At 40.3% G+C, this 26801-nt stretch overlaps 1 protein-coding gene across 2 annotated transcripts in view; it reads left to right on the forward strand.

Moving 5' to 3' along the window:
• Positions 1–26801, forward strand: part of TEAD1 (TEA domain transcription factor 1) — a 147736-nt gene that overhangs the window by 62311 nt on the left and 58624 nt on the right. The window contains exons 2-4 of one of the 2 annotated variants that reach the window (XM_024195971.2): positions 19201–19265; positions 22453–22515; positions 22605–22667. In XM_024195971.2, the coding sequence (XP_024051739.1) occupies positions 19201–19265; positions 22453–22515; positions 22605–22667 (191 nt within the window). The remainder of the gene's footprint in view (positions 1–19200; positions 19266–22452; positions 22516–22604; positions 22668–26801) is intronic. The other variant, XM_024195980.2, reaches the window with a different exon arrangement.

Here is a 26801-nt window from a genome sequence, read left to right on the forward strand (position 1 = left end):
GGGGGGGGGGGGGTTAGTTTGTTTTCTGCTGCTGAAAGTTAACAGGAAAACCGCAGCACTCAACGGGCTTTGCTTGGTATGTGGGAAAGGAGGGCGCAGAAGCCAATGACAATGGCTTACCATGGCCGCATGCAAGCCGAATTCTGTTGCCCGGACCTGCGTCTGTGATCTCTAGCAGCAAAGCCACAGGCACTCAATATTAAGAGGCAAAATGCGACCTTGCACAGAAATCACATGTGCTATGTAATGTGAATAGTGTTGGTCACCGTGAAAGAGTATAAGCATTGTTCTGGAAAATGTATCTTTTTAAAAAATTCTCTCCTTTTTTCCCTCCCTCCAGCAGCTGCAAATTCTTCAAGCCTCCCTCCTCCGTCCCGAAGGCTATCTCAGATAAGGCGTCGGAAAAAGAAGACGTGAGATGAGGTGTTCGCAGAAATCATGGAATCCACCCGCAGTGAAAGAGCTCATCTGAATGAGTGGAAGGACACGGTTTCAAAGTATAGGAAAGATGCCAGTGAACGTGAGGACAGGAGGGACCAACGTGAGGACATGAGGGACCAACGTGAGGACAGGAGGGACCAACGTGAGGACAGGAGAGACGCTCGAGATGAGAGGTGGCGACAGGAAGATCAGAGGAGGCAGGATGCAACGCTGGGGCTGCTGCGTGAGCAAACAGACATGCTCCGGCGTCTGGTGGAGCTTCAGGAACGGCAGCAGGATAACAGAGTGCCGCTACAGCCCCTGTATAACCCCCCTCACCATGTTCCATAGCCTCCTCACCCAGACGTGTAAGAACGCGGGGGGGGGGGGGGGAGGCTCCATACACCCTCCCACCCCAGTGGACAGCCCAAGCAAAAGGCTGTCATTTTTTTAACCTTTTTTTAGTGGCCTTTTCCTTCCCGCCGATCCTCCTCCCAAACCCCACCCGTGTTCTCTCCCTCTTTTTATAATCAATTAATAAAGAATAAATGATTTTTAAACAATAGTGACTTTATTTCCTTTGAAAGCAAGCTGGGGGAAGGGGGAGGGTGGGTTCCTTACAGAGAATGAGTCAATAAAGGGGGCGGGTTTTCATGAAGGAGAAACAAACAGAAATTTCACACTGTAGCCTGGCCAGTCATGAAACTGGTTTTCAAAGCTTCTCTGATGCACAGCGCTTCCTGGTGTGCTCTTCTAATCGCCCTGGTGTCTGGCTGCGCGTAATCAGCAGCCAGGTGATTTGCCTCAGCCTCCCACCCCGCCATAAAGGTCTCCCCCTTACTTTCACAGAGATTGTGGAGCACACAGCAAGCAGAAATAACAATGGGGAGATTTCTTTGGCTGAGGTCAGAGCGAGTCAGTAGCGATCGCCAGCGACCTTTTAAACGGCCAAATGCACATTCTACCACCATTCTGCACTTGCTTAGCCTGTAGTTGAACAGCTCCTGTCCAGGCTGCCTGTGTATGGCTTCATGAGCCATGGCATTAAGGGGTAGGCTGGGTCCCCAAGAATAACTATAGGCATTTCAACATCCCCAACGGTTATTTTCTGGTCCGGGAAGTAAGTCCCTTGCTGCAGCCGTTTAAACAGAGTAGTGTTCCTGAAGACGCGAGCATCATGAACTCTTCCCAGCCAGCCCACATTGATGTTGGTGAAACGTCCTTTTAGATCCACAAGTGCTTGCAGCACTATTGAAAAGTACCCCTTGCGGTTTATGTACTGGGTACCCTGGTGCTCCGGTGCCAAGATAGGGATATGGGTTCCATCTATCGCCCCACCACAGTTAGGGAATCCCATTGCAGCAAAGCCATCCTATGACCTGCACATTTCCCAGAATCACTACCTTTCGTAGCAGCACCTCAGTGATTGCTTTGGCTACTTGCATCATAGCAGCCCCCACAGTACATTTTTGACCGGTAGCTGTCTGTCGTTGCAAGCTTCCATAGGGCTATCGTCACGCGCTTCTCAACTGTGAGGGCTGCTCTCATCTTGGTATTCTGGCGTTTCAGGGCAGGGGACAGCAAGTCACAAAGTTCCATGAAAGTGCCCTTACGCATGCGAAAGTTTCGCAGCCACTGGGAATCGTCCCACACCTGCAACACTATGCGGTCCCACCAGTCTGTGCTTGTTTCCCGGGCCCAGAATGGGCGTTCCATGGATAGAACCTGCCCCATTAACAACATGATCTCCAAAGCACTGGGGCCCGCGGTTTGAGAGAATTCTGTGTCCATGTCCATGTCCCCATCACGCTTGTCGCTGCGCCGCCGTCACCGCCGCCTCCTCGCCTCGTTTTTCTGGTCCTGGCTCAGCATAAACTGCACGAGAACGCGCGAGGTGTTTACAATGTTCATGACTGCTGTCTTGAGCTGAGCGGGCTCCATGCATGCCATGGTATGGAGTCTGCACTGTTCACCCAGGAAAAAAGGTGCGAAATGGTTGTCTGCCGTTGCTTTCATGGAGGGAGGGGTAAGGCTGTACCCAGAACCACCTGCGACAATGTTTTTTGCCCCATCAGGCACTGGGATCTCAACCCAGAATTCCAATCGGCGGGGGAGACTGCGGGAACTATGAGATAGCTATGGGATAGCTACCCACAGTGCAACGCTCCGGAAATCGACGCTAGCCCCGGTACATAGACGCACACCGCCGAATTAATGTGCTTAGTGTGGCTGCATACATTCGACTTTATACAATCTGTTTCCAAAATTCGAATTAAATAAATTCGGATTAATCCCGTAGTGTAGACATACCCACAGTTTTGCAGAGCTGAATCAGTGTGTAATAGAGGAACAAGTAGCAGATTACTACCCCGCAGGAGCAAGTGGGGAGCAGGGAAGGAGGTGGAAGGATTAGTTTTTCTGTTCTAGATTGTTTGATTACTAACTGGTTTTGAGGTTAAAAAGTATCAAATTCGAAGAGGAAAAATTCCTAGAAAACTTACAAACCACAGGTTTAAAAAACAAACAAAACCCCATCACTATATGCAATAAAGGGTGCAAGTCACTATATTATTTGACTAAGTACGTAAAAAGTAAGATTGCCCCAGGAGCAAACTGAGAGGGGCAAAAGATCTGTAACTGACCTAAATAGATGTATAATGCCATTCCAAATCTCTGCATTTATACTTAAATTCCCCTTTATTGTTGATATTGTTGTTAAATAAGGTTACCATGTTTGCAGCTCCTGCCAGCATAACTATTATAGTTCTGGTGATCATAACGAGGGTGATTATACTGGAACATTTCATCCTCTGTCCTCCATCTGATTCAGCCCCCACCCCATCCCCAGTAAGGCATGTCTAAACTATTAAATGGAATCCTTCCGCTCATCTTGCAACATCAATTGTTGCTGTCAGGATTTTTAGTTACTGTTTGCTAAAACCATTTAGTGTGATAACCATGCTGAAAGGAATGTAAGTGGAAGGGAGATACATCGTGTGGGAAATAGCATTGATCTTTCATGTTGCTGTTTTACTGAGTAGGTCTCTGTGAGAAAGCCACAAACTGAAGGATTCTAATACTCATTTACCTACAGCACAGTTTTCATTACAGATATTGACTAGTTACCTGTTCTTTTTATGGATGAAAATGTATGTACTAATCCTTGCATTCTGTGCCTACTTGCATTTCTGTCTGGGTTCTCTTATGTCACCTGTCACCATAGTATACTACTATCTCACATATTAATGAATCTCCCAGTAATCTGGAGAGGTAGTGAAGGACTTATTCCTCTGCTACAGATGGGAAATGGAGACACAGAGTTGGGCATTGAACCCAAGTTCCTGTATCCCAGGCCAGCAGCAATACCTTAGCCCCCAAACTATTCTTTAATTTCTCCCATGTCGCATCATGCATATGTAAGGTTTGTTTATAAATTGTGTAGGGCATAGCATGGTACTTCAGTTGCCTGTTTAACCAAAAACAAAACAAAAGGGAGGTTCTTCTTTGAGTGCTTGCTCATGTCCATTCCATTCTAGGTGTGTGCACGCCCACGTGCACAGTTGTCTGAGATTTTTGCCTTAGTGGTATCTGTAGGGCCGGCTGAGGCGTCCCCTTGAGTGCCGCACTCTTGTGTCGGTATATTAGGCGCCGCCGGTCCTACGTCCTCTCAGTTCCTTCTTACCGCCCATGATGGTTGGTCGGAGCGCCTTCCCCATGCCTTACAAGTGGATAGCAATTTTCTCTCTAACTCTCATTGTTGTTAGCTTTGTACATAGATTGTAGTTTCACGTTTTTTTATGCAAGCCAGGACCTATGCTTACTGGTCTTCTTTCCAAGACTTCATAAGTTGGAAGAAGAGTGCAGATTGCACTCTCTGGACATCAGGAGGGTGCTGGTCTTTTGCATAGAAAGGACCAAGTCATTCCATAAGATAACGCAGTTGTTCGTCGTGGTGGAAGACAGGATGAAAGGCTTTCCAATGTCCACCCAGAGAATTTCATCATGGATCACCGCCTGCATCCATTTCTGCTATGATCTGGTGAAAATGCCTCCACCGGTGATTGTAACTGCCCACTCGACCATGGTGCCATGCCTCGTCGCCTGCCTTCCTGGCCCAGGTGCCGATTTTAGACATCTGCAGGGCTGGTCGCCCATCCACACGTTTCTGTCTCATTATGCACTTACCCAGCAGGCCTGTGACAACGCTGGCTTTGGTAGAGCAGTGTTGCGAGCTGCACGGCCGTGAACTCTGAGCCCACCACCATAGATAGGGCATAGGAGTCATCTAGAATGGAATCGACATGAGCAAGCACTCGAAGAAGAAAAAACGGTTACCTACCTTTTTGTAACTGTTGTTCTTCGAGATGTGTTGCTCATGTTCATTCCATTACGTGCCCTCCTGCCCCTCTGTTGGAGTTGCCGGCAAGAAGGAACTGAGAGGGCGTAGGGCCAGCAGTGCCTAACATACCGACGCATGAGCACGGTATGCCAGAAGGGGCCACTGCTGACCCTGCAGATACCGCTAAGGCAGAAATCTCTGATTATGCATGTGGGCGCACACACACCTAGCATGGAATAGACATGAGCAACAGATCTCGAAGAACAACAGTTATGAAAGGTAGGTAACCGTTTTTTCCAGTCACTCACATTATTTGAATGAACTGCATTACTTTCTGACAAAGTAATTTACAAGCATGTACTAGTCAGCAAAATAAAGGTGTGCCTCACCATCTTAATGTAGGGATTAAAAAGTTGTGCAAAGACCATCAAAGATTATAATTTTATTTCTCCTCTCTATCCTTTCCTTTGATATTCTGGTTGTGACAAAATAGCCATATGCATAGCCACACACATATAAAATTTAAAAAATTAGAATTCTAATTTATTTTGGGGACACAGGCAAATTTTTCCAGTGAGTCTCTAAATGTCTGCCTGCAAATATTGAGTGCCCCAATGGGTATTTACCTGTGCTAATAAACTTAGTAGTAGTGTGCTAATTATATTATTTGCAAACAATTGCATTCTTTTTGTATTATTTTAAATTGCAAGAGGTGTGGCTATGGGGAGTTTGGCTTTGAGAAAAAGGGTGTGGAAATGCAGGTATTTTTCAACCTAGCTAATAGGTATAGAGAAACATTTTCAATCCTTGCCAGAATACATTCCAAAGCAATAGTAATTATTCACTATTAGTTACTTAGCTCTGCAGTGCTAACTCTCAAAGCCATACTTTACAGTAAGGAATAGCATCTTGAGTTTTGCAACAGCACATTAAGTTTCCTTACCTAAGTAACAAAAGGATCATGCTTTCCCTCTCCCTTCAGGATGGAATCCTGCAATACATCTAGGGATACCTTGTAGCTGCTTATTTTACATCAAATGGCACCGGATGGGTTAATGGTGTAGGGCTGGTATTAAGGAAGCAGACACAGAGAATGATCCTGGAAAGGCTCATATTGTACCTGGAAGTAGAGACAAAGTCTAACCTTTTTCTTTTTAGGGTAAAAGGGATGAAATATTCCCTAGTTTAAGTATGTTTGTGAATCTCTTGTGTGGGTTCATAAATAGGAGCAAATATTTTTTTATACTGAAGCTAGAACTATATTTCTAGCTATAACATCTCTACAAGGTGTTACTTTGTGTCTGTGAAATAACTAGAAAACCAAGGGTTGGATAATTCTCAGTATCTTTCATACCTTGGTCAAATGTTTCTCAACTTGGCCCATATGCTGTCAGAACCTGTCATCACATGTAAATGGAGTCCAAAACACTTGACATAATGTATGTTTAAATACCTATTTGCACCTGTTGTGAACACAAAACATTTTCACTACACCAAATAATTCATAAGCTAAATAAACAGCTTTTGCAAACAACTGTGAGCAACAGCCAGGACTATAGAATCTGAGGAGCTGGAAATGAAGGCAACTCACACTGTCATCAATCTTATGTAAATTAATCCCCCGCGCAGAGCAATAAGATAGGCATAACAGTCCTTAGCTAATATTTACCTTTTTTAAAGAGCCATTGAATTTGGTCAGAATTGGAATCACTAAACAAGGGAAGTGACCAGCTTTCTTACAATCTCATTATAGTAAATGCTGAACTGAAAAATCATGTCACAGTTTTTTCCATTTGTAATATCGTCCTTGGAAGAAATCTACCTCCATAATGCCACTATAATATACAGCAGAATGTATTACCAATTAGATCATGGATCACCATTGGGGGTGAAAACATATGTGCAAGGACATATTTGGCTGGGCAATGACATTATTTTTCAAACATGCTGCTCACTGGCTGCTAAACCTTTGTATGTATCATCCATGCTCCATTACTTTCGAAACTATGTGTGCTTGTATTTAACAGACAAATCTTGGGGGAAGGACAGATTTCTCACAACCACCTTAGTTCAGGCCTGAGTTCCTCTGTTGTAACTCCCTTCTGCAGGAGTGGCCTCAGCAAGAGTCTTCACTTTACGGTTGTGTTCTCTTGTTGTGTCAACACTTTTTGCACTTCCATACCTTATGTATTTTCATTGTTATTTTAGTCATATATATATTTTCTCTTTTGTTAATGTTAATTGTTGAAGTTACAGTGAAAAGCAAGCCTTTCATTATGCTGTTTTGTGCTGTGAGCTTTCGAATCTCTAGACACTACCACCATGTGCTATAAATCTAGTTGAAAGAAATACATATGGGTTATTTTGAACATCTCACCTTTTCAGCTGCTGAGTCATAATCACGGATTTGGAACTCAAGAAAGCACTATGTGCAAACTTGACAATAACTGAATGAGTGTTTCTTAAATGAATATATTTGCATTATAGTCAGTTTACATTCCTCAGTATTTAATACTTTCTTGCATATGCAGGTTATATATGTGCAAAAATTAAAGAGCGAATTTCAAAAACCAACATATACAATTTAAAGGTAACCTTAAAACATTTTGTCATGTAAAAAAATCACAGAATTTAAATATTTCTTACGGAACTAAAAATGTTGCTTTTTTTTAACTGTTAGTATGACATTTACTGCATCATTCTTAAGGACTACCCATAGAAGGAAAATCAGCACCTACAATTTAACCTCTGCAAATTAATATTATTTAAATCAACTGTAATTCCTCCAAAAATGGACCTTCTCTTTCCTCAAGGAACAAACAGAACTGAAACCACCTACTGAGAAATTCTGTTTTGCTAATTTTTATCTATTGTGATGCAAATAGTGGTTTTAATCCCCTTAACTCATCCATCATGCATGACAGTTCAGCCAGTCCATTGTCTGTGTATTTGAAAGATTTCTGTCTTTTTACTAGTAGATTTGGGCAAAAGTCGTCTTGTTTTTTAACCTGTTTGTGCCATGCAATATTAGCACTACTACAGAATGTAATACAATAATTCTACATACACTAAGGTAACATGAATATCACTTAAGCTGCTCACAACTAGTTTGCTAAGATTTCCTATCATAGTAGCAAAAACAATAATAGCTCTTCAATAGGTCAGATTAAGGATATGTACGTTTTATATAATCTGTTAAACATCTTGTAGCTGATCCAGATACGTGCAAAGGGCAGGTTTGGGAATTTCTTTCTCTATCATTGGATATTCTGAAACCTATAAATTGCCATTTGTTTTAAATGCATTTTATGGATGTAATAAAATACAGTTTATAGTATGTAGCAAACTATATAATTACAAGGTGGCAAATGAAATTCAATATAACTTTGTTGTCTTGTTTTAATTTTAATTAAACCAGGCGTATAGTAAATTATAAATGTGTCTTTTGTTGGGACGAGTGACATTGACAAAATATTAATCTAATGAATTGGCATTTAAACAAGCTCAAACTTCTCTATACCATTCTTTGCTGTCTTTGAAATATTTATTCTGGGTGTGCTTTAAAGACCCAAAAGGAAAGAATAAAATTTGAAACCCACATGAAATAAACATTGCTTGTATGGAATATTCCATCATTTGAAAACATGCCAACCAGAATCCAATGCATCTCATTTGTGTCACTGAAGACCTTTTTGAACCAGATGTGTTTGTTCTTACTTTTTTTTTTTTTTTTAAAGTCTTTAAAACTGAAGCTGGGATAAAGAACAAGCTATTGAGTGCAAGGCCTAATATTAAAAGGATAATTATTCCATGTTCCTGTTAGGTCATCTCCCTTTTCCTTTGTAAATTATTTTGTGTTACTGCTTAAAGTTGAGATTACTGGGGTTTTGGCTATTTTTTAAATAACCAAAAACCATAAAAGGCTCTTTTCTTTAGGAACATAATTGTATTATAACTTCAATAAGTTATCAATATTAGTCCATCAACATCCAGGAGAATTGTTTATATTATTCTATTTCCTGGGCCTTGTCCTTTTTCTGTCTTGCTGGGGTACCCATTTTTACAGTACACTTTCCTAGCAGTTCATTTGCATATAATTAAATTTTAAAGGCTTATTGTAATCTTATTTTTAAAAAAATATAAAAACTAACTCAGATGACTCTCATGACACAAACAGCACCCACCTTAAGTACCCCATGATCATAGTGTTCTCACAACTCCTTCCTATGTCTATCTCTTCCTGTTGTTCCTGTATAAATTTAGGGCCACATTCTGCACATCCTTATGGGTTCACTCATGAGCTGGCTTGTATGTCCATGGAAGGAATAAGGGTACGTAAGATATCCCATTACTTCCCTATGTTGGCAGTCTACACAGGTCACAATTCAGGGGAGAAAGCAGCCATTGATCCACTATCCCCTGTCTGCACAAGAGAGGACATAGGTAGGGGCATGGACAGAATGTTGGTTTCAGCCTTGCAATGATGAGTGAGTACAGAGGAAGGAATATTCTCTGCCAGGTATAGGTATGGTGCAGATTACTTGCCCTGTGGAATCAGGGGGAAGCAGGCCCCTATTCTGTTCCTAGGGAAGCACAACTATGCGCTGCCCCAACTCACACTGTGAAGTGCTAATCTAGCCCTAGGCATGTGATCCCATTGATTTGCAGAATGGCTTTTCAGAATCTGGCCCTTTAATTATAAACTCCCTGGACAGGGACTCCCTCTTTGTTTTGTGAAGCAGTGTATTTATGGTGCTCTTTAAATAACAAACAAAAGCAGGGAATTTAAATGATTGTATTAATCAGATAATTTGGAAATTCAAATTAACTTCCATGTAAACATGAAAGATCACTAGCAACTTCACAGCAGGAATATAGCAAATATTTTTTTGTACAGTTAATCTATGTGAAATGTGATTTATGGTTTTGAGTGAATAATTAGGTTACAACTTGGTAACACTTAGAATATTAATAGCTTTATATTTCTGTAACTGTTGTAAATGATTTTGAAAAATCTCTATTTGATTGGCTGTAAATATTGTCAGCTCAGAGGTTAAATTCTGTTGGAGTCACTTAGGGAAATTCATCTGAAATGCAAATATGACAGAAAAAGCAAAACAATATGGCAGAGGAATATTTGCTGACTTAAGAGCACAGGATCAACACCAATATTTTTCCAGTGATGCTAAACCTCTTGTAACTGCTAAATTGGATTTGTAGTTGAATGAAGTATCAGCTGCTGTTGGACAAGCCCATAAAGGCAGGACGGCTGGCCTTTTGTAGGCAGGGCTTAAAGGACGATTGATATGTTTTAGCACTTTTGGGATTATTGTGATTAAGAGGAAACCATTCTGAATGATAGAGAAAAGGGTGTAAAAATACACAGTCCACAGCTGGTAAGCAGCATGTGTTTGCTATGAGGGGAGGTCATGACTAGCTGATCCTGCTGGTTCTGGAGTTGATTGACAGATAAGAAAACTTGATATTATGGAGCAGGCTATTTCTTTGCGAAATAGTGCTTTAGTATATATAAAAATAGCAGCAAAAAGTAATTAGAATCTGCGAAATTTTGTGCAGTATTTTGTCAGTATTATCAAAAGACATAGTGAGCTGAATGCTTAGAAATATATAGCTGCAAAATTCCAAATAAGCTGTTAAAAATTCAAACAGAGAGAGGATTTATTTATGTCCTGTTGTATAAGAACCCTACTCAGGACTTTCAAGGTTGGCTTCTGTTTTTTTGCATTTTTTGTATTTTATATACGAGTGAAATAAAACCCATATTGTGATGCAGTAGAAAAAACTATGCTAGATATATGGAAATGTTAAGTTAGTTGAATTTGTAAACTGTTAAGCATCTGATGAGTATGAGATATTCATGTTCGTATAATTTATGCAATACAGAAATCTTACATTAGAAGAGCTGTTTTATTTTTAATAAACACCTGCCCTAGAAATGTGTCGGCTTTTTCATCTTATCTCCCTCTCCTCCACTTGGAAATTTAGCTTGTTTAGTTGATTGCTTTTTTAAAGCGACCATCTGAATGCTCACAAATGTATATTCAAATGGTTGGATCTCTGACTCTTTTTAGTGGGCCTGTACCTCTTTCAAAATTTGAGTTTAGCATACCACACAGGAAAGAACACAAGCTTGCCAACTCCTGCTGAGCGTTTTTTCAAGCCTGTGAAAAGAATGAATTATTCAGCAGTAAGCATGCTTACAGCTGGCCATTTGGGAGCTTTGATGTGCGAATCAGGCGGTTGCATGAATGCCCTTATTGTCATGTTATGTGTACACAGTGTGTGAATTATTGAAAATAGTGAGGCCTGAGCCTCATCTGGTAGAGATTACAGTGCAGGCATGCTGGGTGAAGGTCTGTAATTGAAAATCCCCAGATGCTGTTTATTTGGCCTATGTCACATGCCCTTCTGCAGTAAGCTTGTCTGAACAAAATGCTGCCTGCATAGGAAGCAGAGCCCAACCCCCTACCCTAAGCCTTCTTAAAACTCAGTATGTGGATGACTTAAACACCTGCCCTTCATATTTTTAAAAGCTTAAAATAGATTTGCCCATAACGTTTAAATAGAGGATGTCTGTCTTACGCGTTTAAACTGTTTAACCAGTTGTTGACTTTTAGCACTCTTTTATCTACAAGACACTTTTTGTTAGTTAATTTAGCTTTACAGCGTCTTTAGAAAACACCACATACACTTTTGGGCAAATGCTCCAAGAGCTTCATTTTATGCTTGCAAAATGGAGTGGAAAAGTTCAGGACTCAATCCTGCAAAGTGCTGACTACGCATGTGAGGTGCTGAGCACCCGCAACTCCCACTGCCATCAATGAAGTGTACTCAGAATCCAGTGCTTGTCGAGCAAAACAGCAAATAGAGCCCAATCCACCTCCCACCGGAGTCAGTGAAAAAACGCTCATTAACTTCAATGGTGTCTGGAGTAGGCCCTCCTGCACAACAAAACAAAGAGGCCAAATCCTGCTTCCTTTATTGACACAAATTGTCCAAGTTAAGTTTGTAAGAGGTCTAGCATAAGGATTTGGCATTCCGTCCTCAGTCAAGGAAAATTCCCATTGACAACAAGATTTGGTCTAAGGCTGGGTGACCAGGCCTCCTTCGGGGTTTCTGGTTGGGCAGTCAAAAATTCAGGTACCCAAAAATCACTAGATACTACTGAAAATCTTGGCCATGGTGAGAATACTGTTCTGGGTATGAAATCTTTGTAGATAAATGTTTGTAATGAGGTCTTAAACACAGAGCACTACCCATGCATGTATCTGAAATATCATTTGTTATTTGGGGAAAATAACAATATATAGTCACATAAAAAGAGGAATCTCAAGTTTGCTTATTTTTTCATTCTAATTACTTGTATTTTGCTACTGAATATGAGAACTTTTTTTCATTCCCTACCCATTTTCAAGTTATTAAATGGTTTAATTTTCTGTACTTAATATATTATTTATTATTAGCACACACATTTTGAAGGCAGCTATTATCATGGGCTTTGGGTGCAATGTTTTAATTTGTGTCATTAACTTCCCAAATAAAGGGATTGCAAAACTCCACACTGCCCTGTAGCTATAAAGCTAGAGGGCACAGTTCATCCCTGTGTTGCTTCCAGTTCTGTGCTGGTGTAACTCGACTGATTTCAGCATAATACTGGAATGGTAGATCATGCCTAGAGAATGGAATGAAACCTGGCCTGCTAGATTATGGGGCAGATCCACCGCTGGTACAAATTGTCATAGCTCTGTGGCAGTTTACCCCAGCTGAGGATCTGCAGCTGAGTGTCCATAGTTTCGGTGTGGGTGTGTGAGTTTCAGCTGAATTGTGAAGTGTGAATTATGGAAAATACTCTTTTCACAACTATTTGAAGATAAAAATATTTTGAAAACAGAATGTTGCTCCATTCCTATGGTATATTTGTGTGTGTAAATATATGCTGCATAATAATAGTGTCTGCTAGTGCCACAATTATTACGAGTATAGCATGCTTATATCAGAAGGATTTGAAAATTCTGCTTTCCCATGGAGAATAGGAATCTCTTCAGAGTGAGTGCTGTCAACTTCCATGTAATTTAATCTTTCATTTAAATAAAAAAAGTCACTAACCCTCATGGCTGTGAAAGAAATATTTCAAATTTGTTCCAAATATAACTAATGCACTGATGTCTTCCTAACTCTGCAGGGAGAAAAGTTTGATATGCTACTGTTTTCCAAGTAGTTTCTAGAATGAGTATAAAATATTGCTCTAGTTTTAAAATGTATTTTCCACCGTATCAACCAAGGGACAATTTGTAATTTTTTTTAAAAAAATTGAGCTTATTTTACAGGTGGGTGTGGAAGAAGCCTACAAACTTGGATTTTCTTTTTTAAACAAACCCACATCAAACATTCTTTAAAAAAAAAAAAGAAATGTAATCCCCCACGGTCTTGGTCCTTTCTGAGGAAGGGAGGCTTTTCCTCCAGCTCTCCATATCCCTTGGAATAGGCTCAGTAAGATTCCTCTGCTCTGGAGATGTGCCTTATCTCACTGGGCACCTTCCCAAGACTGTCTGATACCTGAACCAAAAAACTCCAAGGAGGAGATTGATTCTCATAACAAAAGACAAGAAGGAATAGAACATTTCCAGTTCATGAGCGTGAGGTTTCTTTTCCACTTAGCAATCTCCATATATATTATTTTTCACCGTTAGGAGAAGGGTGGAGAAAACATTACCACAAACGTACTCTTCTTGGAGAAGCACATACATATCTAATCAGGGACACTTTGCAACCCCTAGGATTTCTAATATCTGGTGTAGGTGGTTCCTTGAGTCCCATTTTGTTCAGCCTCTTGCTACTTCACAAAGACAGGGTGTGTTTTAGGAATATCCTGTCCTGCCTTTGCTTCCTTAAAATTTCCTCCATTTCCATGTCAGTCAAGAGAGAAGCTTTCTTTGTTTGGTCGGTTTCTGACCCAGTCTGATTTTGGAAAAAAAGAGAGAATGTGTTGCTTGGCAGATAACACAAAGGCCCTAAACTTTTATTTGGAGAGTTTTAGTTCCTTTCATGTGTTAGGCAATGTTTATTTTACAGGTGGAGTCTAAGAAAGGCTTAGTTAGTTAAGGCTTCTCAGATAACACTGGCTAGACTGATATTGGGATGTGATTGAGACTTCTAAGGCAGAAGTACCTTCTTCCCTGATTAGACTTGGGGCTCATTTCTCCCCTGAAGGAAAACTATGGCTATTAGAAGATTTGTAAGGTCTTGGTTATCTTGTATGCTCTGTCCTTTAGGGCTTGTCTCACTACAACTGTTAGCTCAAATTACTACATTCAAGTAATGGCACTCATGCAAGAATCAAGCTATCCTAACATGAGAGAGAACAACCAAACTGCGAAGCAGCACTCGAGTCACCCATGCCCCAGGATGGGGCCAGCTCCCTTGAGTTTTAAGCACCACTTAACTCAAGCTATTTGTGTGCAAATGGGAGTCAGATTAGGGGCAATGTTTGAGTATTAGCCTTGCAATATTTGGTGGGTTTTTTAAAAGCTTCAGCTCCTGTCAGGTGATTATATGACCACCACAAATTCCATTTAGAAAGAAAAGTTTCTGGCCCTCATGGTTGAGGAGAAAAGCTTGAAAACATGACCACTAAACACTCAAACCAACTTTGACTTAAAAATCATGACAATTTTTTAAAAAAATCTCATTTTTTAATACTTGGGTGTGGCAGTATTAGAACAGAGGAGAATTATGTACAGCTCATAACAGTGTTATAAATGAAATAATAGAAATGGCTAAAATTTCTTTCAGGTGAATTACTGTATCTCAGCTTCAACAATTTGTATAATATTGAGGGGTTGTGATTCTAGATACCGCAATGAATGTATAATTTGTGTGTATTAAGAAGTGTTATTGTTCATGCTTATTGATTAGTGAAATTTTCCTCAGGGCAGGTGGCAGCTTGGGCTCAATCAGCTCCGCTCAGTTCATGCTCAGTGGCTCTAATCTAAGCCATCTTTCTGTTCCCTTTTACCCTGACTCTGACCAAAATGTTGCCTGTGGTGATAGTTTAGAATGGGGGAATGACTTGAGGTGCTGGTGAATTTAAGCCAGATGAACAGATTTAGTTCTTGAGCTGGTATGTGTTGGGTAAAATTTGCAACCCCTAGATACCAGCACCATTTTCATTCTAAAGTCCATTTTCAAGGCAATGCCTAATCTTAGTATAAAGACTCATTCTAGATAAATAATCTTCCAGAGTATCAGAAAAGGGCCACGTTTTAAATATATTTACACACTGTGGTACAAATATCTATTCTGAAGTTGTTTAACAGCTCTTTCCTCAAGTGTGACTTAGGCTAGGTCTACACTGGGGGGGGGATCGATTTAAGATACACAAATTCAGCTACGCGAATAGCGTAGCTGAATTTGACGTATCCGATCCGACTTACCCCACTGTGAGGACGGTGGCAAATCGACCGCCGCGGCTCCCCCGTCGACGGCGCTTACTCCTACCTGGGCTGGTGGAGTACGCGCGTCGATTCGGGGATTGATTGTCGCGTCCCGACGAGACGCGATAATTCGATCCCCGAGAGATCGATTTCTACCTGCCGATCCAGGCGGGTAGTGAAGACAAGCCCTTAGGGCAACTGCCATGATCTCATGAGGACTACTTCATTGGCTAAGGATTGATGAGAGCACTCTATCCCCACACCAAGCCTGTCATGAATGCAAAATGTGGGGCTATAGAGCTGGTGATGCTGCCTTTACACTAAGGATTTTCTTACATGATGGGAATCACCAGCTGCCCCTCTAGGGCAACTTTTTATACCTTGTTGCATTGAAGAACTGGGCCTGAGTATTTTATTCATGTGTTTATTGAAAGATGTATAAGTGGCTCCCATTGCTTCCACAGCAGGGCACCTCTCCTAGTTTAAGCAAAAGGTGCACTTAAATCAAGTAAAATTTCCTCACAGCTTACCACACTGAGGAACACATCAGCTCTGTTATCTGCCAAACAGATAAACCATACACTGCTCCCTGACGTTTGCCAGGTTCCAGAGCCTTTGCATTGTTCATGTTCGCTAATTAAAGACAGTGATAATCAATCCTTCACCCTCCTTGTTCTCTTTTCATTTCTCAGCAGTTTTTCACTCACTGTATTACCCTAATACATATTAAAGGGACAATGCGGATGTGAAAGGGTATAAAACCATTGTGGGAAGGTTGCTTGAAGCTGCTGACCTGGTGCATCTGCAGTATATTGGAACCATTGTTTTATTTGTGTTTTCCCTGCTCTTTCCCATTGCTCAGGCCTCAGTCTCTTGACCACTCACCCACCTTTTACTTCTGGATGATCTTTTCCCTGTTTTACCACGTTAGTGCTGTTTTCTCCAGGTGTGGCTTCAGAGCAAAACTAGACCATAGTGGCCCATTTTCCTTCCCTGGCTGACAATCATGGAACAGTTGTGCAATTAGCTCTGTTGTTTGGAGTAACTGGTGTTGTTGTCTAAGGCCATGGGATGCTGCTACAGAAACCAAATATCATCCTCCGTGTTGGAAGGTGGGGCTCTGGGCTGCAGAAAGCAGGCTGCAGTCAGCTCCAGGCTCTGAATATTCTTATATAATGTTCAAATAAAAATAATGTAGCTGTTAAAAAAAAAAAGCTGTCCATATCTCCTACATAGGGAGAGCGACATAGAGGAGATGTTTTGGGCTCTGAATGACAGAACTATTAGCAGGACTTTTACTCTTTTGCTAACTTGCTCAGTAATATAAGATGTGTGAAGACTGCTAGATTGACAAGGACTGTCCATTTTGTTGTATCGTGTAAGTGCTGCTACTCTTGATTTTGATGGTGTAACATTTAAAATCTCCTTCCAGATTTTTTAATTTAATAATATTTAATTAATTTTTAATTTATATTTTGGCTAACACCAAAGAATACGTGAGAATTACTCAGGATAATATAAGAACCACATAGTCAAGACACACACTTTTTCCATCCTGTGAACATAAGGACAGGGCTATTGTTCCCTGAAAATAGGATGTACCGTTCTGACATAGTGCATTGCAGAATTGCTGTCAGGGATCTGTTTTCAACCTGCCTAATGATGAGGTTTTGCATCTAATTAGACAGCTAATAGCTCAGTTTGCTGATTTTGTGTATGCAGATTTAGGCTAATGTGTAACAGTTTGCACATGCAAAATTTGGTTTTTGAAGTTTGGCCTTAAATGCCCTGTAATGTAGTCACTAACTTTGCATCACCACCGTAATTACTTATTCCAGATAGCTCTGCCATGTGGTCCAGGCCCAAACTGAAGGGGAGCAAAGGGAGTGCAGATCCACTTTTCACATTCATCTATCTATGCACAGAGACTATGAATAAACTACAAAAGGGACGGGAGTGTTCCACTGCTGGAGGTGACACTTTCCAGAAAAGATGTAAAATTAGATTTAGAGTGGAAGGTGGTGGGGGTAGGGAGGAAGCCTAATTAAATAATTGTGTTTTGTGTAGGACCTCCCAGAGAGGGTAGGCAAAAGGAGCAGTTTCCCCTGGACTCACTGTTTTGAGAGGGCCCCCAAGCCCATGGAATTTGAGTAAGTGGGCTTGTGACCTAGGGCACCGGGTCACAGCGCCATTTGAATTTGGCTCAATGGGAACCCTGTGCACCAAGTCACAACATCACTCACTCAAGTTTGGCCTGGCTGCCCACCCCCCATCATGAGTGGCGCTGTGATCCCATGTACCAGGTTGCAACACCCATGTGGAGCCAGGCCCAGCCCCACAGGCCAGTAGCTGAGTGTGCGGCAGGCTCTCTTTCCAACATGCCCCTTCCGCCCCAGCCTTCCCTCAGTGTTTTTGCACTGATAATTTTTTGGATTGGGTGATTTAGTTTTAGATTTTGCCCTGGCCCAAAAAACTTGTGTGTGGCCCTGGTTAAATGCTCCATTTAACAGGTGCCCCTTCCAATGTAGGTTCCTTATTTAAAAATGTCCCCACAACAGCAAACCAATACAAATTTGGATACCTGTCTGATATGGACATAACACCTAACTGCACCTTCTAGTCAGACACCCTGCTACTTAACTTCAATGTGACCCAGTGGGTGGTGAGATTTAAGATCTCTAATACCTTAGTCTTCAACCTGCAATTAAAATAACCTCTTAACTTAAGTCCTCTCATTCTCACTGGTACCTTGCTTACTTTACCTTGTGTTTAACACAAACATGACTCTAAATTAACATAACGTTTGTTCAACATGGTGAGAATAATACAGATCATGTAGAGATTATATAATATAAAGTGAAAATGAATAGGACATCATAGAAACTTCATTAACCTTGATGTCAGTAATGTTTAGGAGGAAGATTTTTAAAGAAAATTTTAGTTGCATTAAACACCATGCTCTCTGGCTGAGAAAAGCAGACCAACTTTAGACTTTGAAACCCTGTGTTCAAAGAGTATGTTTCAAACCGAACTAGAGTTTTAAAATAATAAGTAAGTGTGCTTACAGTCCGCAATAAAACAAGTTATTTAAGCAGGTCAATGCAAGAACTTGTTTGCTTAAAGTTAAATATGTGCCTAAGTACCTTGCTGAATCAGGATCGTAGCTTCTTTCATTGGAGGATCTCAAAGCACTTTTACAAAGTAATTATCCAATCATCTCTAAACCTCAGCAAGGTGGATATATTTTCTGAGCCTCATTTTAAACATGGGAAACAGACACAGAGTAGTTAAGGCCAAAAAAAGAGACCAGATGTTCAGCTTGGAAGTTGTAGAGGCATTAGATCCTCTGGAAATCATCTGCTCCTTTAGATGTCCAAGTTTATAAACTTGCATTTGAAAATTTTGGCCTGTGTGACTGTCTAAAGTCACAGAGCAGAACTTGAGAAATCCACAGCAAGCGGCCACCCTTTCCTAAAACAGTGGGAGTCGAGGATTACAGCCTCTAAGGACAGGTTTCAGAGTAGCAGCCGTGTTAGTCTGTATCCTCAAAAAGAACAGGAGTACTTGTGGCACCTTAGAAACTAACAAATTTATTAGAGCATAAGCTTTCGTGGGCTACAGCCCACTTCTTCGGATGCCTCTAAGGAGCTGCACAGTCACTGGGACATGTGTCTTCAACTTTTCACTGTCTAGTTGAGGTTTCCATTAATGTGTTTGCAGGACTCAAGTAGGATTATATTTTATTTATATACATATACCTTATTTGTTATATACACATACTTTGTCTGTAATGTACTGTATTAAGGAAAGAAAAGTAAATGATAAAAATATTGATGAATGCCACTTCTATAAATGAAAATCAGATTATTTAAAAATCAGACTATCCTCACATTTGTAGATCTTATATTTTTAAATCATGCAGTTTGATAGCACCATTTACAGAATTGTGGCTGTTTGGCCCTCATTGTAAATTCTTCTTCATTTCAGGTAGGAATGAATTGATAGCCAGATACATCAAACTTAGAACAGGGAAGACACGGACCAGGAAACAGGTAAAACAACCCAATTGGAAAGTGTGCATGTCAGCGAATGACAAAACGTGGCATTTTTGGCTGCAGTGGCTGTCAGTGATTCAGCTCTGTTGAGATAATGCATTGATTTCATTGTTATGATTAAGTATGTGCTTTTTAAAAATCCATTGTTTGATCTGTTCATCATTTCAGTGACCATTTATTGGGCACATTCCATATTAATGTCTCTACATATGTAGCTATTATCTCATAGTGAAAAGAGCATTTCATAAGTCAAACTAACATAAGCCATATTAATTCTTGCATCATTTGCATATAAAGAAAATATAGAATTTAACAATTGTTTTCATATGGTGAATAATGGAACAATTAAATGTCTGGCCACTTCACCTAAACAAGAAAGTTACTAGCTGTGGATATGAAAAATAATAAATAATGAGTATTCAGCGGACTCGTTCTACTCATGCTCCCTATTCATGGTCAGTGGTTGCTATAGGGTGAAATAGAGTTGTTTCCATAAGAGCTATGGGTGCTGTTGTTCTGTAACCACAATAAGATTTTGTTCATAAGTAAGTCAGCATAAACCTCTACCAGCCTTTAATCTTTTTCAGAAGATTATCACATATCAATTAAGTTATCACATATGACTAGATCCTTTAAATGTTATATTCACAGTGATTAGCCATCTCACAAATGCACACATAACCTTTGTGTAGTTTGTGTTGAAGTTACTAAACTGGTTCACTAGTGTAAAAAGTTTGCAAATTACACTGTCCCTTTCCTTCTTTAACTTTGAGCACAAGCTTCCAGGTCTCCTTATCAGTGTGTGTTATGGGGAATGGGGAGACGGGGGAGAGGCTTTTATTCAGGCATGCAATGCGTGTTTTGTACTCTGGTGAAAAGTAATGCTGAGTCAGCACAAATGAAGATGGCCTGCTGCCAATGCTCGTATTTAAAGCACGTTGAATTGGGTGACATTTTCCCCTGGGTGATGTTCTTTGTCAATTAGGAAGCAATATAAAGTACAAGGGATGAAAAAAAGCCATGAGGAAGGAGAGAAACTGCAATTCATAGAGACGGAACAAATAACACATTAACAAAGAAATCCATAGCAAAGGACTAAAGCTCCAAGTTCTCTTCTGTTATACCTGGGCAACCCCCATGAACTTGGGGTTGCACAGGTGCGGCTAAGAGCACATTACAACTCAATGGCTTCAAGCACATGACCAAATCCTCAGCCAGGGTAAATTAGCCTAGCTCCATTTAAATCAATAGAGATATGTTGATTTACACACCAGAGGTTCTCCCCCCCCCCACCCCCCGCGCCCTATATATAAATAAAATACATCATGAATACATCATGAGTATTTTGACACAGTTTGAGTCTCGCTACTTTTGAGAATCTCTCAACAAATTAAAATTAAAAATTGAAATTGCAGAATTGTGCGTACCATGTAACCTTCAACACCATTATCCTGCGAAACTGAAAACAAAAATTACCATTGTGAAAATTATGTATGTCTGTTGAATTATCAACTTGCTTACTAGTTTGAATAACTACAGACTCTCATTCCTGGGTTGCTTCATTAAGAAGCCTAGTAAAGTTGGCCCTCAGAGATCAGAATTTGTTTACATATTACAATACATTTTTTTCCCTAACAAACATGAGTTGCTTTAAGGTACCACAACAAAAGGATTTTTCTAAGTGATGATAGTAATATTTCCTTTCCCCCTCCTTTTATCTATCAGGTCTATTTAGCTTCAAACCTGTTCAAGGGTAGGAGCTGTCTCTTACTATGTGTATGTACAGCACCCAGCACATTGGGGCCCTGATCTTAGTTCAGGTCTCTAGGTGCTACTGTAATATAAACAATATGGTGGTAGAGAAGTTTCTCTAGCAATTTTTGTTATTGTTGCAGTTTAGAGAAAATCATATTGGGCCCTGCAGGGGGCTGAGCAACTCCTGGAGGTTCTAAGTGCCCTCAGCTTCTGTTTAGATTGGTTGCTCAGCAGCGAGGCAGGATTTAAAAGTATAACAGGGTTCAAAAAATAACTAGATAAGTTCATGGAGGATAGGTCCAGCAATGGCTATTAGCCAAGATGGTCAGCCCCATCCTCCGGTGTCCCTAAACTTCTGACTGCCAGAAACTGGGACTGGATTACAGGGGATGGATCACTCGGTAATTGCCCTGTGCTGTTCATTCCCACTGAAGCATCTGGCACTGGCCACTGTTGGAAGTCAGGATACCGAGCGGGATGGATCATTAGCCTGACTCAGCCCGGCCGTTCTTATGTTCTTATGATTTAACCCATCATCACAACAGATTTTAACACATACTTGAGAAAATATGACTGCAAAACATGGCCCCCAATCCCTCCCTCATCAGTCAGGCAAAACTTCCAGTACAATTGATCCAGTGTGGGACTGGGTCTCATGCTTGCACATATTTTTCACTGATGTAGTGCATGTAAAGACAGTGGGCCACATTCAGACCTGGTATAAATTGACTTCAAAGGAGTTGCCTGCACTTATTATCAATGTGGTAGAAGCATGACCGATATTCATATTATAAAGAAATGCAACATTATTTCATGTTTCTTTCATACCTATAGTGTGTCAATATTTTATCACCAAATGTAGCTCAAAACACAGCCTTGGTGTAATCACTTGAGGTCATAGAACACGATAAATTATTGTTAATATTTCTTGATGCTGTGTCAAATAAAGTCTCTCGTTCAATGCTCAATGCTACAAGGGCCTGATTCTGCAAACCCTACAAATATGGATAGTCCTTATTCATGCAAGAAGTCCATTTGATTTTTTGCATGAGTAAAGACTCTTTGGCTGTCTGTAGGGGTCGTAGGATTTGTAACGAAAGAGCAAGTGGTCCACACCTAATTCTGAACAGTGTCATTGGTTCTCTCCTGTAAAAAACTATATAACTTGATAGATTAAACTTTTTTCTCCTTAGTCACGTCACTGCAGTGATGGCCTGTGTTATTAAGCCTTGGTGCTAAGAGCTAGGCATCTGGCTGGGAATGTGGTATCTTTAACAGCAGAGCTTACTGAAGATGCAAATAACTTCCCCCCACAAAAAAAAGTAATTTAAAAAGATATTTTAAATTTGATTTCCTTTTTGTTTTTCTTTTTCTTTTCTTTTTTCTTTTCTTCTTCTCTCTTTTTTTTTTATAAATCTGAACAATGTAGGTGTCTAGTCACATACAGGTCTTAGCAAGAAAGAAAGTTCGAGAAATTCAAGCCGCCATTAAGGTACGTTTGGCTTGCCCAGTTGTAGGGGGCTTTTCATCTCCATGGTTACAGGCTTTTCCTTTGTTTTCCTCCCTTCCCCTACCCTGCAGGTGTCTAGTCACATTCAGGTTCTTGCCAGAAGGAAATCTCGTGATTTTCATTCCAAGCTGAAGGTATGCGCTTTTCTGCTTTTGGGCTTGTGGTTGCTATGCATTTCATTTCCTGTTTTCCATGGTGATTGGTGAATGCCTGGTGCTGTGATTCTTGTAACCTAGTTTTCTTGCATGTGGTAGCTGTTTACATTTCTTTGTGTTTAATCTCTGATTTCTGCACTAGCATCCATATTAAAAATTTTAACACTCTCCAGATACAAAATGAGCTACTCTTTATAACTACTCAGCACATAAACATGATTATTTTTAACCCGTTAGTTTTTTAACAGCTTAGTGCTAGATTGTTAGTGTATTTAAATAAAAGGAGGGTTTTTTTATTTTTATTTTTTTTGTACACTGGTACACAAAAAACATTTCCACAGCGATAACTGGGATTGTGATGCTTCTTTTCTGTTCCAAAATGCTTTTAATCTGTGCTTTTGAAATGCTTTCAAGAATACTTAAAAATAATTATTTACTCTAACAGCCAGACAGTATGGTTATTAAGATTGCTTTAGAAACTGCAGGCTGAAATTTCCACAGTACAGTCTAATATAACTTTAAATTAACTACTGTACATGATTCCCCGAAGATATATTCCTTTCAAAGTAAAATATTTACATTTATCTTAGTTAATCTTTGGAGATTCTCAATCAGCATCATGTTGGGGGAATATTAATATGTTTGTTTAATCTAACTTGATGGAATTGTACATGTCCCCATTTTTCCATGAAAGGTCTACCCAAAACTAAAAGGAACCTCTTGGAAATGATTAATAAGGGTCTTTGCACATTTTCCAAGGGAGATCTTGTGTTACGTTTTTAGTTGCCTGACATTACTTAGAAATGCAAGGAGGTTTTAGAGTTTTTAAATTTTTTTTTGTTGACAAAAAGCAAAGCAACTTGTAAATCTTTTATTCCCCCCTCCCCCCCTTTCTTTTTGCTGAGTTGTTGTGGGTTGTCTCCCTTCCCCCCACCCTCCACTCTTCCCCCCTCCCCCCGGGGCTATGAATGAGAACAAATCATGTTTTTGTTCTAGCTGAAAAGCAAAATATTTCAGAAAGTAATTTCACAATACAAAGTGGTGAGTGCTGGGGAAGCTCACCACAATCGTGAAACTGCAATATGTAAATAACAGACTGGCTTTATAACAGGCCTACTTGATAGAAGCATTTGGTTTTCAGTGGGCAGCATGCTGGCAAGCTTGTATGGCTGTGGTGGCTGGCTTTTTAGCTGCACTGGCTAAGCAGTTGGGGTTGATGAAGAACTAAGGCAACTTAAACATACTGCTTTTTAACCAAGGGTGCAATAATACAGAGAGATGTAGCAATTTAGGCCAAAATGATCAAAACTGAGTGCTTAAAGTTAGGTACCTAAACCCATATCTAAGCATCTAAATAAGTGGCCTGATTTTCAGAGGTGCTGAGCACCTGAAGCTATCATTGACATAGATAGGAGCTGTGAATGCTCAGCAGTTTGAAAATCAGAAAATTTAGCTCTATATTTAGGCATTTAAATAAGAACCTAACTAAAAAATTGGCCATAGTGTTTGGAAAACTTGAAAAAATATTTTTGTCCATACCCTAAAGTACCATCAAATATGAAAAGACACTATTTTAAAAACAAAAATATTCTTTATTACTGCACCTGCTGTACAATTCCTACTGAAGCTTTTCACAGAGCAAGGCAAAAAACTAAACTCCAGTGATACTTAAAAGTCCCCTTTTCTAGTTGACTTTCTGTAGGCACTTACCATAAATTGAGCTCAAAAAAGTATCCTGCTAAGACTGTTGGTTTTAAGGAGCTGTGTAAAGAAGGAACAGTCTGCTAGTACAACAATTTATTGTGTAATGGTTTCTTTAATTCCTACACTCTCAGATCCATCAGTGCTGATTGATGGATTGCAGCTGTACCTCAGCTGAGTAACAAGCAATGGACTAGTGAAAATTAGGCCACCCTTCTGGTGCTAAGAATTCCCTTCACACTCAGGTCTCACTATCCCTGCAGCTCTACAGAAGACATTCACTTCAAGTCTGTGGAAGAATTACACAGCAAGGATGGAGAAAGCAATTTTTTAAAAGGGCCATTTCAATTTTCACAACAAGCCCTGTGAAAGGGGCAGCAAAAGGAAGGAAATGTGTCCCGGAGAGGCACAGTTCCCTCCACTCTCTGTTTGCTCCATGGTGGAGAAATTAACCAATACCAGCAGCAAATTGTGACTAGCCCCCTCTTACTAACACATGCAGGCTCAGGTATGCTTGCCAGCACATTGAGGGGAAGGGGCAACGCCAAGACTCTGCCTATTTCCCCACCTAACTGCCTCAAGGGAAGTATTTATACTGTACTCAGAATACCGTCCTTATATGACTGGCTTTTAGGAGGAAGTGACACAATTTGACACCTCTCTTCAAATTCCTTGTTCAGAAGAGTGTCCAGCATGTTGAAGGGAAGGAGGAGGGAGAGGGGCGAAGCCCAGACTCCGCCCAAGCAGATGGCCCCTTGCTGCCATCTTGTTGCACTTGGTATTTCTGTGTCTATAACCTGGCTCCTGCTCTATCTGCACAATCATCTCTTGACAAATTAGAGCTGCCACTTCCTCCTCTCCCCTCCCCCACAATGGAGGAGCTGAAATTTTGAGGAAGAAGAAGATGATACAAGTACTCTAATTTCAGTGAGGAACACATCTACTGCTCTACCTCCTCATGCAGCTGAAACCACTCACTCAGAAAAGGAAGAAACAATTCTTTTGGACCTTGGAAGAAACCTCACCCCTCCAGATAATTTGTATTAGTGGAATTACCTGATTTGTGGAACAACTAAAATTTCTATATCTAACTACCCATGCTTCCCAACATATGCTGAAAATTACCTTAGGGAAACATTATTTGTTTGTGGTGGAAGAAGGATTGGATACTTCTTGGCATCCCTGATTTTACATTTCATTGTCCATGCTACAGTAAAGACCAGTTACTTGTATTTTGCTATAACCAGATCATCACGTGTAAAATCATCTTTGGGGTTAGTATTAGCCAGCACATGAAAAACAACCAGTGTCAGAGCATCTGGGGTAACAAGGGAATGCAGTTATCCTGTATCTCACACCTGTATTATCCAGCTGTGCTACCTATTGGCGAATCAAGTGGTCCAGCACTGAGAAAAGGCCAAATATAACTTTTATATAATGTTCTATGGGTAGTGTTCAGGAGATCAACTGACATTTAAGACAACCTGTGTCTGAGCATCACGTTTCTCAACTGTAGTGTGAGGGGAAAATCTTTTTGCTTTTGGAAAGAATTCAAATATCCTTTCTGTCTGTCCATAACTACCAGTTCAGCCAGAGATGCTTGATGGCCTTAGTCTCCTAGGTCTCCTTTTCTCTTGGCTTGCCACAAGATTATTCCCTAAACATGCTTCCACTTACAAAATTCCCTTGCAAAAATCTGGTAGCATGTTGAGGAGCAGCTGTGCAGTTGGTTTGTTGTTATTCCTATAGGCATTTTGGGCTGAAATGACAACTGGAAAATAGAATCATAGAAATGTAGGGCTGGAAGGGATCTCAAGAAGTCATCAAGTCCAGCCTTCTGTGTTGTGGCAGAACCCAGTAAACCTAGAGCATCCCAGTATATTGCACTGGTCTTTATTGAATTTCATCTTGATGAATTCGGATCAATCTCCAATTTGTCAAGGTCATTTTGAATTCTAATCCTGTCCTCCAAAGTGCTTGTAACCCTTCCCAGCTTGGTGTCATCTGCAAATTTTATAGGCATACTCTCTACTCCATTATACAAGTCATTAATGAAAATATTGAATAGTATTTCAGACCCAGGTTTGACCCCTGTGGGACCCCACAAGATATGCCCTCCCAATCTGACAGCAAACCATGAATAACTACTCTTTGAATACGGGCTTTCAACCAGTTATGTACTCACCTTTTAGTAATTGTATCTAGACCACCTTTCCTTAGTTTGCTTATGAGAATGTCATGTGGGACTGTGTCAAGATATATCAAATTCATAAAATAAAGACATATGTCCACAGCTTCCCCATATCATTCTTTAGGCCAGTAACCCTGTAAAAGAAAGAAAATAGATTGGTTTGGCATGATTTGTTCTTGGCAAATCCATGCTGGCTATTCCTCATAACCCTATTGCCTTCC

This window comes from Terrapene carolina, unplaced genomic scaffold (assembly GCF_002925995.2).
Source record: "Terrapene carolina triunguis isolate 2854851 unplaced genomic scaffold, T_m_triunguis-2.0 Scaffold96, whole genome shotgun sequence".
NCBI lineage: Eukaryota > Metazoa > Chordata > Testudines > Emydidae > Terrapene > Terrapene triunguis.